This window comes from Zalophus californianus, chromosome 7 (assembly GCF_009762305.2).
Source record: "Zalophus californianus isolate mZalCal1 chromosome 7, mZalCal1.pri.v2, whole genome shotgun sequence".
Classification (NCBI taxonomy): domain Eukaryota; kingdom Metazoa; phylum Chordata; class Mammalia; order Carnivora; family Otariidae; genus Zalophus; species Zalophus californianus.
The window spans coordinates 69,643,255-69,659,609 of NC_045601.1; the positions used below are offsets into that span (position 1 = coordinate 69,643,255).

Here is a 16,355-nt window from a genome sequence, read left to right on the forward strand (position 1 = left end):
TGTATGTTCCTCGTTGCTGAAGCTAATTGTACTCTTGTTTCACCATCTTCCCACCCACCTCCCCTCTGGGAACCATCAGTTTGTTCTGTATTGTTAAGAGTCTGTTTTTTGGTTTGTCTTTTTTTGTTGTTGTTGTTCATTTTTGTTTCTTAAATTCCACATATGCATGAAATCATGTGGTATTTGTCTTTTCCTGACTGACTTATTTCACTTAGCAAGGGCAAATTCTAGTACATATATCTAATATAAATGCCTTAAAAGGAACCATCTCATAATATTGTTCTGTAGCTTCCTTTCTTAGCCTAACTATATCCTACAGTTTTGTGTCTGTACCAGGGATCACTGTGACTTGGTTTCTAATGGTTACATAGTATTTTGTTGCTTATACCAGAGTTTGTATACACACTTGCCATCTGACTGATGGTTGGGCATGTTTTTTTCTTATTATTAAACACAACCACCATTTCAGTTTGACAAAGGAAATTCTAGAATAACATGGGAGTGAAAGATGCTGAGAAAGTGGTTTACCGACTAACAGGCTTGTTTTTATGTTGATTCCTTACTCTTAAGAAAGAACCTTATTAAAGACTTAGGATTACTTTGGATTCACCATCTAGAATGGGGCAGCATTTTTGGTGATAACCTCTTTTCCTAGTTTACACCCCTCTCTGAAAGAATGTCATAGTTGTCATGAGATTATGGGTTATTTCTCTAACTTTTGTCTTTCAGCCTATTCCAGAACCAAAAGGAGGCCGGCTTATCCAGATTGAAGGATACTGGATTTCGGTGGGAGAGAAGGAACCTACAATAGATGAGACCTACATTCTTACATCTTCTGTTAAGCTAAACCTGAGAGACATAGTCCGAGTTGTTTCTGCAGGGTGTGTGGACCTTTTCTCTTGCTGCCCTGAAGTTTTACCAGCATAGGCATTGATGACATTCTAGTCTTACTTCCTTAATTTTCCAAAGTGCTTTATGTTGTTCATTGGCTAAATGAATAATTCCTTCTCAAGTCAGCGCTTCTCTCCTGGCACAAAGCATTGTTTCTAGTTGCACCTTTTAGTGGAAGCAATACAGATGCAGATTATTTTGACCATCTTTAAGCTTGTTTGCCAATATTTTGCTGATGGATACTCATCATCCATTATTTAAGAGAGTAACAGCTAGTCCCATTTACTGTTTCTCACAGGTACTATAAGAAAGGTTGAGATTGCTCTCCTCAGTATTTTCTGAAGAACCTCTTTTACACAGAAACTTCTTAGGGCTTAAGAAACATTCCATTAGTGGTGTATAGGTATATAAAAATGTTTTTTTATGGTGATAAATGATACATTCTTTTTAATACAACTTGAATTCTGGTTTCTGTCTTTTTTTTTTCTTAAATTGCTTTATTGGCTGATCTTTTCAAGAACCTATCCAGTGTTGATTCAGGGAGAGACATCAGTTGGTAAAACAAGCCTTATCCGGTGGCTGGCTGCAGCTTCTGGTAACCATTGTGTGCGTATTAACAATCACGAACACACGGATATTCAAGAGTACATTGGTTGTTATACATCTGACTCTTCAGGGAAGCTTGTGTTTAAAGAAGGTAGGATTATTATTTCATTCCATGGGTATAGGTGTTCATTCTTTTAAGCCCATTTCCCCAGGTAAACTGCATCCTTTCCAGTTGAGGCACATGGACCTTTGCCGTAACAGCTGGTTTGTCTTTCTCCCTGATCTCCCTGGTTAAGGGAGGGTGGTTAGGGCTCCAGCTTCCTTTGGGCCCCACTGATCTTGTCAGCTGTACAGAGGACTAGGACCAAGTTTTGTAGAGTGCAGTTGAACTGCTACTTTATTTCCTAGAGACTCAGAAAAATGTGGTGAGCGTTGAACAGAGGGAAGCTGAGAATAGATATGAGAATGTGGTGATTTAAATGAAATTAGACTGCAGGGGGAAAAATAAATTGGAAATGTGATATTTGTCAGCCTTGGCTCCCCTTCTGTGTGAAATGATTAGGAAAATTATCCTTCCTTGATATTTGACATCACAAATTATTTTGGGGCATGACTAGCTGCAGGGAATAATTTGTTTTGAAATGTAATGGTCTAGGATTGGTTGATTTGTATATAACATTTTTTAAAACTTTGGACTAATTTATGCACTAATCCTCAGTGTTGTTTTTTCTAAGGTGTTCTTATTGATGCTATGAGAAAGGGCTACTGGATTATTTTAGATGAATTAAATTTGGCCCCTACTGATGTGTTAGAGGCACTGAACAGATTGCTGGATGATAACCGTGAATTGCTCATCACAGAAACACAAGAAGTTGTTAAAGCTCACCCTCGGTTTATGCTTTTTGCTACCCAGAATCCCCCAGGACTTTATGGAGGCAGAAAGGTGTGTAGCATTTGTCCCTTACTCCCATTTGTTACCCCATCAAGTAATAAATCTTTCTTGGTAAGACTGAGATGTTTTTACTACTTTTGAAGGGTTTTTCTTTTTGTGGTGAATAGTAGAGCCTCCATTTTGGAAATTGGGTGAAAGGCTCTTTTTATCATGTTTTTTTCCTGTGTGTTTCCTAGGTGCTTTCTAGAGCCTTCAGGAATCGGTTTGTGGAATTGCATTTTGATGAATTGCCTAGTTCTGAGTTGGAAACAATCTTGCATAAGCGCTGTAGTTTGCCACCCTCCTATTGTAGCAAGTTGGTTAAAGTCATGCTGGACCTTCAGGTATTTCAGCTCTCTTCTCACTTAGTTTCAAATGGAACATACTGATGAGATTTTGTGATGGAAATTTAAAATTTGATAGCCTTCTCAGGTAGACACAGCAGTCCATTTTTTTTTTCTCAGAGTAAGGATATTATCTTAAAATGCACTCCATTAATATCCATTTTTTGGTTTGTAAATGAACTGTTTGATATCATGTTATGGTTTTTCTCATAGTCATGTATGGCAACAGTTCTCTACTTGTGGATAATTTTGGAACATTTTGTTTAGATTGGAATTTGGCATTGATAAACTACAATTTTTGTTTTTTAAATGGATCTAGTCCTTGAATGGACATAACTAAAGATATCCTTTTTATGTCTCTCCCTTGTCAGTTCTGCAAAGCTACAGTTTCTTAGTTTTTTGAATATCCCATTTTATGGTGTCCTTTATCAGAATTAATATGCTTTTAATTTCTAGAAAGCCAATAATAATTGGCAATCTTACTACTGTGTTCCCACATTATAGGATTGATGTTTCTGCATGTTTGCCATCATTTGTATTCATAATTTTTTATATATGATATAGGAAATAGAATTCCTTTCTTTTGTTGTTGTGCTTTGGAATTTATATTTTTATATACGAGTTTGGATATTTATCTTCAAAGGATTGCAGTCCATTTACTTTTTTAAAAAATTAGTCTTGATGGAATGAATAATTTTTATGGGCGTATAAATTTGTTAAAAATTTTATATAAGTTGTACAGTGTGCTTGCCATTGCCCTTTTTCATTTGTTTTGATATTTTAATAGTCCTATCGCAGAAGTTCTTCAGTGTTTGCTGGAAAACAGGGCTTCATCACCCTTCGTGATCTGTTTCGATGGGCTGAAAGATACAGATTGGCTGAACAGACTGAGAAAGAGTATGACTGGCTACAGCATTTAGCCAACGACGGTATGCTTTCAGTTGGATGCTCTCAAACTGTGAAGTTATGTCAAATATCAAACCTTATTAAAATAAATCTTTCCCAAGTTGTGGTCAATATGTACATTTTACTGAGTATTCCAGAAATAGTCTTTCTTCCTCAAGGAGCCAGATGCTTTTGAAAATAGTTCTTTTCTACAGGCCTCTGTGCTAGTAGTATGTTTGGGTTTCTAGTTTTCTCTTTACTTCAGGTGGCTTCATGTAGGAGTCAGATAGGGGCACAATGCCCATGTAAGACTTTTGGTGGGTGGTTGGTGGTGTCTTTGTGGACTATTTATCTGCAACTCACTAATCATAGATAGTCCTCCTTGTGCCTTATACAGAAAACTGTTGGGGCGCCTGGGTGACTCAGTTGGTAAGCATCTGCCTTCGGCTCTGGTCATGATCCCAGGGTCCTGGAATCGATCCCTGCATCTTCTCCTTCTTCCTCTACCCCTCCCCCTGCTTGTGCTTGCTTGTGCACTTGGGTGTGTGCGCTTTCTCTCTGTCAGGTAAATAAATAAAATCTTAAAAAAAGAAAAAAAAAAGAAAAAACTGACAGGTTGGTCACGTACTATCGTACTTCTGAGGGAAGGCAGTTATGGCATGTGAGACTCATGATTGCTCATTTTGGTTTAATCCATGGGAAGAGTTTATATGTTTCTCTATAGGAAAGAAAGCATTTCAGAATTTTCTGATTTGAAAGGTACTAATGAGTCCTTAATGGAGTGGTTAATAAGGAGAGTAAATAAAACTAACCCATGAGAGTTGTATTTTTTCCTTTACTGGTAAAGAATAGATAGATGGAGGAACATGTTCTTTTAAAAAACTTAAAACACTCTTTAATCAAGGTATAACATATAGTAAAGTGAATGTAGTGCTCTATTTTTTCATGTATAAGCTAAATATAGGTTTTTTTACATATGTATGTACCATGTAAATCATCACCTAGGCCAAAGTATAGAATATTTTCCAGTACCTCAAAAGATTCCTTCATGGTTCCTGCCAGTCTTAACCTCCCCTGGAGGTAACCACTGCTCTGACCTCCATCACCACTGCTTTTTGCCTGTGCTTGAGCTTCAGCTAGTATCATGCAGTATGTACTCTTTGGGTTTGACTTCTTTTCACCCAACCTAATGTGAGGTTCGGCCATGCTGTTTTGTGTATTAGGAATTCATTCTTTTTTTTATTATTATTTTGTAACCCATTGTATGGAGATACTATAATATGTTTATTCATTCTCTTGTTGGTGGACATTTGGGTTATTTCCACTTTCTAGCTATTATGAATAGAACTGCTCTCAACATTCCTATATATGTCTTTTGGTGCACACATGTTCGTTTGTGTTTGGGTCTACCTGGAAGTCCTGTTGCTCGACATAGGGCAGGCATATGGTTAGTTGCAGTAGGTTCTCCCAATTTTCCAAAGTAGTTCTTTAGATACCCTCTCCACCAGCACCTAGTAAGAGTTACTGTTGCTCCATATTCTCAATATCCCTTGGTATTATAACTTGACACTTAATGATTTTTTTTTTTTTAAGGATTTATGCTTCTCGCAGGCCGAGTCAGGAAGCAGGAGGAGATTGATGTGATTCAAGAGGTCCTTGAAAAACATTTCAAGAAAAAATTGTGTCCTCAATCCCTCTTCTCCAAGGAAAATGTCCTAAAATTACTGAGTAAGTAGGTCAAAATATCCAGAGGAAATGAATTGAGCTGTACTATTAGAAGCTAAATCTTTATTCTACATTTTATAGGTAAATTGTCCACTCAGGTATCCACATTGGAGTCTACATTCAGCCACATTGTGTGGACTGAGGGCATGCGGAGACTGGCGATGCTGGTGGGAAGGGCACTGGAATTTGGTGAACCAGTGCTGCTGGTTGGAGACACTGGGTAAAGTCCTATGCTTCTGTGACAGTAACTCATTATGATGGTTCAGTTCAGTTCCATAGGAGTACTTGAGTTATCTGTGAAGGATTATCAGGAATGCAGTCTTTGTTGTTTTTTTTTTTCCTTTTCTTCCTTCTGCTTTTTCTTTCTTTTTCTTTTAAAGGATCATGTAAGAGACCTATTACTGTTTGCTTTCCTCTTCAGACCTTTGTGATAGAAAAGAATGAATTCTTGCATTATTATCACTGGAGTTCTTTTTTTCTTTGTAATTCTTTTAAATAGTGCCATTCATTCTATAGATCTTTAGAGAACAGCAAATGAGCTCCTGTCTCTTGAAAGTCTGTTAAGGATTAGATTTTTTTTCCCATCCCTTGGTGGTTGTTGGTAGAAATAAAAAGGATGGAATTCAGGCAGTGTGTGCTTTTTTGGATAAGGAACACTGTAGGGTGCTGGTGTTTGGGGGAAGGGTGTCCTAAGCTCAGGGTCCAGAGGCCCTGTGTTGGCCAGCAGTGTCTGCTGCTGCAGTGAGGCTCTCACCAGAGCACTCTTGTGCTGACTGGAGTGTTTGTGCTTTTATATTTGGAATTTATGGTCCTTATTAATCTGGTATGTATCCCTTTAACAGGTGTGGGAAAACTACAATTTGTCAGGTGTTTGCAGGCTTGGCAAATCAGAAACTATACTCTGTCAACTGCCACTTACACATGGAGACATCGGACTTCCTGGGGGGGCTGCGACCGGTGAGACAGAAGCCAAAGGACAAGGTTTGTTCAGTAGCAAATAATGTGTTCGTCGTTCATTTAAAGAATTGAAGTTGGATTTGTGCATGAGTCAGTTGTGGAATTTATTCACGGTGAGGTTTTGATCGCAGGTTTGATACATATCTTTAGATTTTCACTTGTCCACAAGGAACTTTCATGAGCATACTGTTGTACAGGCTTTATTCCGAATGACCACTTACTCCAGCAGACACCAGCTAGCTACATGTGTATTGTCTTGTGGAGCCACTGCTCGTTAATTTCACACCTTCTTTTCCAAATTGTAGGAAGAAATTGATACGTCAAGACTTTTTGAGTGGCATGACGGTCCTCTTGTTCTGGCCATGAAAGAAGATGGCTTTTTTCTCTTGGATGAGATCTCATTGGCTGATGACTCTGTCCTGGAAAGACTCAATAGGTATATGTGTAAGAGGTTTGCCCTGTGTGTGATGTTTTCGCTGGTCTGGTTATTTTTTAATTAAGCAGTTAAAGATTTTTTTAAAAATTTTAAATTAAAAGATTAAAAGTTCCCATGTAGTTAACATGTACCATTATATTAGTTTCAGGTGTACAGTATAGTGATGCTACAATTCTATGCATTACATAGTGCTCACCATGATATGGCTACTCTTAATCCCATTCACCTGTTTCACCCATCCCTCCACCTGCCTCCCCTCTGGTAACCAATTTTTTTCCCCTATGGTTAAGAGTCTGTTTCTTGGTTGTTCTCTTTTTTTTTCTTTGTTCATTTGTTTTGTTTCTTAAATTCCACATATGAGTGAAATCATATGGTATTTTTCTTTGACTTAGCATTTCACTTAGCATTCTACTCTCTAGCTCTATCCATATTATTGCAAATGGCAAGATTTCATTCCTTTTTATGGCTAAATAATACTCCATCGAATATGGAATATTCGATGGTCTGGTTTTCATAGATATTAATTCTTCTGCATAGTAACGTTCTTCATAGGTGCATAGTAAATGTTTGAAAATGATAATGAGTTACTGTTTTTGTTTTTGTTTGTTTTGTTTTGTTTTTTTGTTTGTTTTGCTTTAGCACTCAGAGTAGTTTAAGAGGGCTAGTTTCTGTTTTGCTATCAATAATCAGAAAGATGGGACTGTGGAATGGCGTGAGGCTAAAGCAAATGAACCGAAGTTAAAACTCTTTTAAGGCAATTTATGTGACCATTATCTAAATTCTTCAAAGAACTAGAATCAGAATTCTAGATGGTATATGGCTGTATGACCTCAAAATCTCAGACTAATATGAATTTTGATGCATACCTATTTTTCTTTTTTGAAGTTTAATTTACATACCATAAAATGTATCCATTTTATTTTATTTTTTAAAAGATTTTATTTATTTATATGACAGAGAGAGACAAAGAGAGAGAGAGAACACAAGCAGGGGGAGTGGGAGAGGGAGAAGCAGGCTTCCCACCGAGCAGGGAGCCAGAAGCGGGGCTCAATCCCAGGACCCTGGGATCATGACCTGAGCCGAAGGCAGTCGCTCAACGACTGAGCCACCCACGCACCCCAAAATGTATCCATTTTAAATGTATAATTCAACAAGTTTTAGTACATTTCCTGAGTTTTGCACCATAATCCTGTTTTACATTTCCACCGTAACAGTAGGGTCCCTTCTGCCCCTTTACAGTATATTTCTGATGCCACCTCCTGCTCCAGGCCACTACCAAATTATTCTCTGTTAAAAAAAAAAAAAAATTATAATTGTCTTTTCAGCACATTGCATATAAATTGGCATTGTTTTGAGGGTCATCCATGTTGTAGCCTATGTTAGTAGTTTGTTCCTTTTTATTCCTAAGATCATTTCATTGTATAGATATACCATATTTTTTATCCATTCACCAGTTGATTGTATTTGGGTTTGTTTGGGTTATTTCTACTTTTATGAATAATGCTGCCATGAGTATTTGCATACAAGACACTCATTTTTAAAACAAATGCCTTAATGGGGCATAAGTGGATAAAGGGATTTCTTTTTCTTTTGTTCAGAAATATTGTTCCATTACACAGGAATTGGGATAATGAATCATTTTAAAATTTGTGCTAGGAAAGTGTTAACTAAAGTAAAAGCTCAGCAGAGGATATAACTTTTTTCCTTTTGGAAAAGAAGTTGAAAACCACAAAGTAGAAAGGATACATAAGCCTTTTCTAATCTTATATTCTCCAATTTTTCTGTATTTTAGTGTCCTTGAAGTGGAAAAGTCTCTGGTATTAGCTGAAAAAGGCAGTGTAGAGGAGGACAAGGATAATGAGGTAGAGTTGTTGACTGCTGGGAAAAAATTCCGTATCTTAGCAACCATGAACCCTGGAGGTGACTTCGGAAAAAAAGAGGTAAAATTGTGTCCCTGAAGCATAATTTTTTTCCAGTTTTTGACCTCAGCTCACTGGCAGCTATAAATATAATATGTACAAATGCATTTGGAATTTTATATTGGGTAAAAATTAACCTAGAAAGATATTTTAGAATTATTACAAAGTTGAGAAATTCTGACATAATCATTTCCTTGTTTTAATATCTCACTGTGTGTGCCTGAAATTTCATTGTTTCAGTCACTTTGCCCAGCTCTTTACATATGTTACCATAACAGATTCTCACAAGAACTCTGTGTGAAAATTATTTTCCTACTTTCATGGACGAGAAAGTTGAAACTGAAATTTAATCTTAAACTCTGTTTCTGGAGTCTCCTCTCTTAAACACAAGTGTGGCTTTGAGTGTTTTAAAGTGACAAAAATGTTGCAGCCAGGAACCTCTTCTGATTTTGCAGGTGGAGCATATCTGTTCTCTCTCAGACTATTGGTAAAGGAAAAGGTGGAGAGCAGCCTTCTGTTCAGAGGGTGGTGTTAGGATCCAGCCAGGATCCAATACCCTGAACACACCTTGGCTTTCAGGCTTGTGAAGCCTCTCGGTGGAGAAGTCTGTGTTGTGTGTGGGATCCTGGTCTGTTAGGAAAATGGTGATGTGATAGGTCAGGGACAATGAGAAGAAACAAGGGTTGTGAATGAAAGTAGTTAAAGTTCTTGGTAACTTGGTGGGTCCCTGAAATGTGAACATGATGCTTCAGGGCTGATTTTCCTCTGTAGCGTAATAAGAAAGATTATCACTATGCTTCTTGAAATGTTCTGAAGAGAAGAAAGAAAAAAATAAGAAGAAATGCATCACAGCTTCAAACATAATATGAAAAGTGGTTCTTTGGCAAGTGAGAATAGCTTAGAAAGATATGATTTCAAAGTTGTGTGAGTTAAGGTTAGCTTAAGTTAGGGTAGTTCAAGTTTTTCTTAGAAAAAGATGGCCAACTTTTACCTAAGGGATGGTTCTTTTTTGTTTTTGCCTCCCTAGCAGGCAGAGTGAGGGTAAGATGCCAAAGACCAATGGCACTGCTTTTCAGCAGCAGGGAACACTCCCACATTCACTAGGTCTTGACTAAGCTGCTCCTGAGTATAGGCATTGCTGCTAGTCCTGCTGTAGTAGGCCAGGCAGATGGATGGAGTTTATCAAGTAAAAGGAAAGCCATAATAAGCTAATAGTTACGTGCATATGTGGCACTGTATATGCTTGTTAATAGGGGTTAACTGACGTAGGGGAAGGGTAAGAAGGGTAGAGGAATCCATTTTCAGGGCAAAGGCCCTAAAGACTGGAAGGAGTAATGATTCTTTGTTATACAGAGGTAAAATATGTACCTCCTTAATAATTTCACTGTCCCCCTTTGAGCCACATAAAAGATGTTTTCTCTTTCTACTTCAGACAGCTCTCCCCTGTGGGACAACAGCTTTTATTTTCTTGAAAGTGCTGGTTATGTAACTAAAGGTAAAGGAAGGGCCTTTGCTTAGGGGAAGTATTCAGACTTGGGGGTCACCCACTGGGGCTGGACTTCAACTTGCACCCACCTATTCTCTGACACCTTGAAGTTCTGCACTCTGTCTATAAAGAAAGTGATGAGAATACTGTCTTGGAGGGTGTGGTGGAGACTAATGAGATGATCTGTGGAAGGAGCCAGGATAAAGTAGGTCTTCAATTGTAGTAGAGGTAATGAAAGAAGCATCTGGTATTCGTTAGACTCATCAGCTAATACTCCTTCAAAGGATTTATTTTCTAGTTTTCCTTATAAGTATTACATTCAAATTGAAATTTTTGTTTCTTATAGCTGTCTCCTGCCTTAAGAAACCGGTTTACGGAAATATGGTGCCCACAAAGCACAAATCGTGAAGATTTAATTCAGATTATCAGCCATAATCTTCGTCCAGGATTGTCTCTGGGCAGAATAGATCATAAAGGTGAGAGCTTTCAAGTGGTAAACGTAATTCCCAAACTTCTGAAGCTAATGGAAATTAGAAATCATGTCTTAGAAAATAGAAATAGGTCTAAGATTTCATTTAATTAAAATCAGAAATAATATCAAAATACTTTAAAAATCCATGTTAAAGGTTTTTTTAATTATTTATTTATTTAAAAGATTTATTTTTGAGAGAGAATGCAAGTGCAGTGGGGGTGGGGGCAGAGGGAGAGAGAAAATCCTGAAGTGGACCCCCTGCTGAGTGTGGAGCCTGACAGAGGGCTCCATCCTGTGACCCTGAGATCATGACCTGAGCCAAAATCAAGAGTCCCATGCTCAACTGACTGAGCCACCCGAGCGTCCCTGTCATCAACTAATTTATTATTAACTTTATTTAAAAATGTTCTGGGTGGCTTTTCCTCCCCCACCCCCACTTGCTTTCTAAGAAAAAAAATAAAAAATTTTTCTTTTCATTATAAAAGTTTTCAAACATAAGGAAATAGAAGAATAGTATTAAAAAACTTCTGTATACCTAAAACCTAAATTTAGCAATTTTTAAGATATCTAGTAAGGGTCAAAACATTTATTATATGGTTCTTGTATTGAGCTAGATTGCTTTGATGTATACATGTATGTTTTTTTATTGAGTTGTAATCAACATGTAACATCATATTAGCTTGAAGTGTATAACATGATTCAATATTTGTATCTAATGTGAAATGATCACAGTCTAGTTAGCATTCATCATGATGTATATATATTTATCTTACAGGTTGAAGGGCTAAATTTAGAACCCAGCTCTGGTTTCAAGCCTTAATACATAGTTTTTTGGATCATTTTATTTCCCTCTTTCTCTCTCTCTCTTCTTTTAAGTCTCTTTCTTAAATTAAAGAATGTATAAAAGGATATTTGCTTCTTTGAGTTCCAGACTCACCTGAAGGACTTGTAGAAATAAAGCTTGCTGGGCCTCCTACCTAGAGTTTTGGATTCAGTCCGTCTGAGGTGGGGCTTGAGAATTTGCCTTTCTAATAAGTTCTTAGGTGATGCCAATAATGTTGGTCCAAGGCCCATACTCAGAACTTCTTACTTACCATGGTAAGTAAGAAGTGCAGTTTGCAGTGCTGCATTCAATGTGAGAATTCCAGTTAAAGAAAAAGACAAATTATTAAGCAGGCATGGTTTGTCTTTTGGCTCTGCTTTGGGGCCAGATTTCCCCTTTGATGTAGCCTCTGTATCTCCTGTGGGCTCTGTACTCTTACCAGTTATTTGGATTATAATAAGAATGGCAGAGGGGCGCCTGAGTGGCTCAGTTGGTTGGGCATCTGCCTTTGGCTTGGGTCATGGTGCTGGGGTCCTGGGATGAAGCCCCGCATCGGGCTCTCTGCTCAGCGGGCACCTGCTTCTCCCTCTCCTCCCCGCTTGTGCTCTCTCTCACACTATCTCTCTCAAATAAATAAAATAAATAAATTCTTTAAAAAAAAAAAAAAAGAATGGCAGAGAATGCAGCTGCCATTACACTGCCACGTTGGCTCCATCACCAGTGGGCTTCATGCTTAATGGAGTGAACAGTTTCTCTACAGGGCAGTTGGCACTGCAGCCCCTAGGACTTCACTGAGCCTCACTGCTTGTCCTTAGAGAGCTTATTTACTGTAAGCTTTGTAAAGCCTACATGGCAGCAACTTCTTTGGGGAAGCATTAGAGATCCTGAGGGAACAAGGAGAGTAAGGGAGAAGTGGCTTAATTTTCATCATCTAGAAGTGGATCAGGTTGGCATAGCGTAAAATGTTCTTAAAAACAGGAAACTAGATAAAGCTTTTATTTCGAAATTTTCTTAATAAAGATACGTAAGATGTAATGAATCTAATATTATAATTAATTATGAATTCTAAATTGAATTCTGATCCTATTCAGAATACTTAAGATATATTCACTGTATTCTCTTAATCAATATATAAACACCACTGAGTTCTTCTAGCTTTCTCTAGGAATTTTTGTTCATAAATCTCAATAGTAGTTTTATCTATACATCCATAGTATGAATAAAACAGAAAAGATTCTATGAAATTGATGTTGTTTTTTTTGTTTTTTAAATAATGACCTCTGAAGGGCATGTGGGCTTTTTAAAATCTCCCACTGTGGGGTGCCTGGGTGGCTCAGTCGTTAAGCATCTGCCGGTGGCTCAGGTCATGATCCCAGTGTCCTGGGATCGAGCCCCACGTTGGGCTCCCTGCTCTGCAGGAAGCCTGCTTTTTCCTCTCCCACTCCCCCTGCTTGTGTTCCCTCTCTTGCTGCATCTCTCTCTCTCTGTCAAATAAATAAATAAAATCTTTAAAAAAATAAAATAAAATCTCTTACTCTTATGACCGATACTTCTGAAGACATTGTGTTTTTGTTAAAATAACATGTTAAGAGTTATTTCCTTGAGTTTTATTTCTAAAAGTAGAAATAAGGAAATTCATTGTTCTCATTGGTTATGGCCAGATTTTTCTCCAGAAGGATGGTCCCATTCACGGTGCTAACAGCAACTTAGTAAATGTACCTGCTTGGCATAGTCCTTCCAACATGGAGGAGTTTTATTTTGTTTGTTTGATAGAATGAAATCCATTGTTTTGTTCTTGTTACTTTACTTTTTTTTTTTAAAGATTTTATTTATTTGAGAGAGAGAGAGAGAGAGAATGAGAGATAGAGAGCATGAGAGGGAAGAGGGTCAGAGGGAGAAGCAGACTCCCTGCCGAGCAGGGAGCCCGATGTGGGACTCGATTCCTGGACTCCAGGATCATGACCTGAGCTGAAGGCAGTTGCTTAACCGACTGAGCCACCCAGGCGCCCTTGTTCTTATTACTTTAATGGGTAGTCTAAAATTTCATTTTCTTTCATTACTAGTGATGAACATTCTGTATGATTTACTTTTTAATAAATACTAATCATTTTATCTTTATTTTTTAAGTACTTCTCTACACCCTACATGGAGCTCAAACTCAAGACCCTGAGATCAAGAGTCACATGCTTTACCGACTTAGCCAGCCAGACGCCCCAATCATTTTACATATTAATATTTATTATTACATTTATAACATGGATTCCTATTGTTACCTTTTAATATTTGTTATAAAAAATACGTGTATGAACCCATCCACCTTACCTGATGATTTTCTGTCTAATAGTCAAGGTTTAATTATCCTCTAACAATGGATAAAGTCCGTTAAGTCCTTGATTTACTTCAAATTTATTCCATTCTGAAATATGGATCCAAATACTCATGTTTAATATCTAGTTGCTGAAACAGCATTTAATTTCTTTCCTCATTGTGACTGGATATTTTTCCCATTGAGTTACCATTTTAAGTTCTTTTTAAAGATTCATGGGGTTTTTTTTTGTAATTAGTATTTTTCTTCTAACTACACAGTTTTCTACTAAGTGATTGCAGTATAGCCTTGAAGACTCTTGTTGAATGGTCCACTTTATATTATAGCAGTGCTAATTGCTCCCCATCATATTTTCTTTTTTTAAAAAACATTCTTTGGTACTCATATGTCTTAGATAAATGTTTATTGTTGACTTCAGGAGTTATGTAAAGTGCTTTATTAAACTTAATTGACATTGCTTCTAATCTATATTAAGTATTTTTTTTCCAAATATTTTACGATATTTAATTAGACTAGTCCTTTAACTTAAATCATGAAACAAAATTTACGAATCCTCTAATTCGCTGAATTCTGATGGATGCATGGATTTAATAAAACAAAAAACCTGAAGTAAATGCCACTGAAGCGGTGCCTGGGTGGCTCATTCGGTTAAGCCTCTACCTTCAGTTCAGGTCATGATCCCAAGGTCCTGGGATTGAGTCCCACATCTGGCTCCCTGCTTGGTGGGGAGTCTGCTTCTCCCTCTTCCTCCGCACCCCCCCCCCCAGCCTGTGCTCTCTCTCCTTCTCTTCCTCGCTCCGTCTCTCAAAAAGATAAAATCTTTTAAAAAATGCCCCTGAAAATATGGCATCCCCATTCCAGTGAATCAGCTTAAAATACAATAAAATTTATATATTTTCTAAAATCATCGTGTCTCCATAATTGTATCTGAACATGAACCAAATGAATACTCTCTTTGAGCAGTTTTCAGGATTGCTTCTTAGGCTGTAATTCTCAAGGTGGTTTTTCTTTTTTGGTAGGTGTGGAATGCTATTCATGAACCTCTTGGGAATGTAATAAAAGCAATGGACCCCCTCTACCTAGAAAAAGCAGTAATATACTTTCCTTTCACAAAAATTTGCATATAATCTTATGGAGCACAGACCTCTCTTAGGCCATCTCTGGGCCCCATGTTACAAAACCCTGTTTGGAGTTTTCGATACAGCTACTTCTAAGCAACTGCCTTTGCCTCCTTGTGTCTTAGGGGCTGACATAGCTGAGGTGATGCTGGATTTCATTGATTGGCTGACCCACCAGGAATTTGGCCGAAGGTGTGTGGTCAGTATCAGAGATATCCTGTCCTGGGTTAACTTCATGAATACAATGGGGGAGGAAGCTGCTTTGAAAAGGCCAGAGACCATCTCCACTGTGACATCATTTGTCCATGCTGCATGCCTGGTGTACATAGATGGAATAGGTTCAGGTATGTTGTCTGTTAGCTGGTGTGGGGTCAAGAGGGTTAGGGTAGAGGGGAGTATGAAATGGAACAAGCCCAGACCTCTGACCTCTGACCCAGACAGTTTAAAAAAAAATGACTTACTCTAACATTTCTAAGATGCAGAATGGATTTTATTTTCTTTCTACTCTTTTTGAGAAGTGGTTGATGTAAAAGAGAGGCTGCAACTTCTCATTGCTTATAGGCCAGGGACTTGGTAAACATGAAATGGTGATTACCAGTAAAAAGAAGACTGTTGGAAATGCCCTTGCTCCTGAAGGACTGGATAATTCTTAACATGAATGGTCATTTATAGTTAATGGCCTGAATCCTTTAGTTTGTTTGTTTTTAAGTTTACCATAATTTCATAAAATTCAGTGTTTAAATTCTGTGTTTTATCAGCAGTGAAGATTACGGATATAAACCAGTATGATCAACAGTACCACATTAATTACTCCTACCTCCAGGCTGATTCATCTTGGAGTGCATAGGTGCTTTACTGAATAAGCTGCTTCTGATCTATGAATTGTGGGAATGGGGGATCAAGACTTTGCCTTTGGACTATTTACAGTAGCAATTGCATTTTGGGTGTAACTTCAGCAAGGGCCTCATTTCCTCTGGAAACCACCCAAGTAGTGGGTGATGAGTAGTTGGGAAGCTTGGCGTCCATGCTGTTGTTTGATGGACTGATCCTCTGTCTTTTAGGGGTAACTTCCTCAGGGTTTGGTACGGCCCTCTTGGCTCGCAAAGAATGTCTGAAATTCCTAATCAAGAAACTTTCCAAGATAGTACGATTTACAGAATGTCAGAAAAATGAATTGAAGATTTATGACAGACTCAAGGCCAAAGAATTTACTGGAATAGATAACCTTTGGGGAATTCATCCATTTTTTATATCAAGGGGTAAGAATGATTTTAAATAAATGAAGATTCTGTTCTTGTAGATCATAGGTACTTGACTTTTATTGTAACTTTTAGTGTATCACATTCATGATTATTTTTAAACTAGTTATCTGAATTAGAATCTGACTTGATATAACCAACTGTAATTTCATGAATAATTAAAAATATATAACTGACATATAAAAATAGGGGAAAGTATAGTCTTTAATCTATGAATAAATTATCTTGTAAAAATGC

The 16,355-nt window shown here is 37.6% G+C and overlaps 1 protein-coding gene across 1 annotated transcript in view; it reads left to right on the top strand.

Annotated features, from left to right (window-relative positions):
* The window catches only part of MDN1 (midasin AAA ATPase 1), a 157,976-nt gene that overhangs the window by 56,134 nt on the left and 85,487 nt on the right, over positions 1-16,355 (top strand). The window contains exons 23-35 of the mRNA XM_027601624.2: positions 730-881; positions 1,410-1,588; positions 2,172-2,380; positions 2,566-2,712; positions 3,500-3,641; positions 5,191-5,325; positions 5,404-5,542; positions 6,165-6,303; positions 6,585-6,715; positions 8,508-8,655; positions 10,467-10,596; positions 14,985-15,203; positions 15,921-16,118. Of these exons, the coding sequence (XP_027457425.2) occupies positions 730-881; positions 1,410-1,588; positions 2,172-2,380; positions 2,566-2,712; positions 3,500-3,641; positions 5,191-5,325; positions 5,404-5,542; positions 6,165-6,303; positions 6,585-6,715; positions 8,508-8,655; positions 10,467-10,596; positions 14,985-15,203; positions 15,921-16,118 (2,068 nt within the window). The remainder of the gene's footprint in view (positions 1-729; positions 882-1,409; positions 1,589-2,171; positions 2,381-2,565; positions 2,713-3,499; positions 3,642-5,190; positions 5,326-5,403; positions 5,543-6,164; positions 6,304-6,584; positions 6,716-8,507; positions 8,656-10,466; positions 10,597-14,984; positions 15,204-15,920; positions 16,119-16,355) is intronic.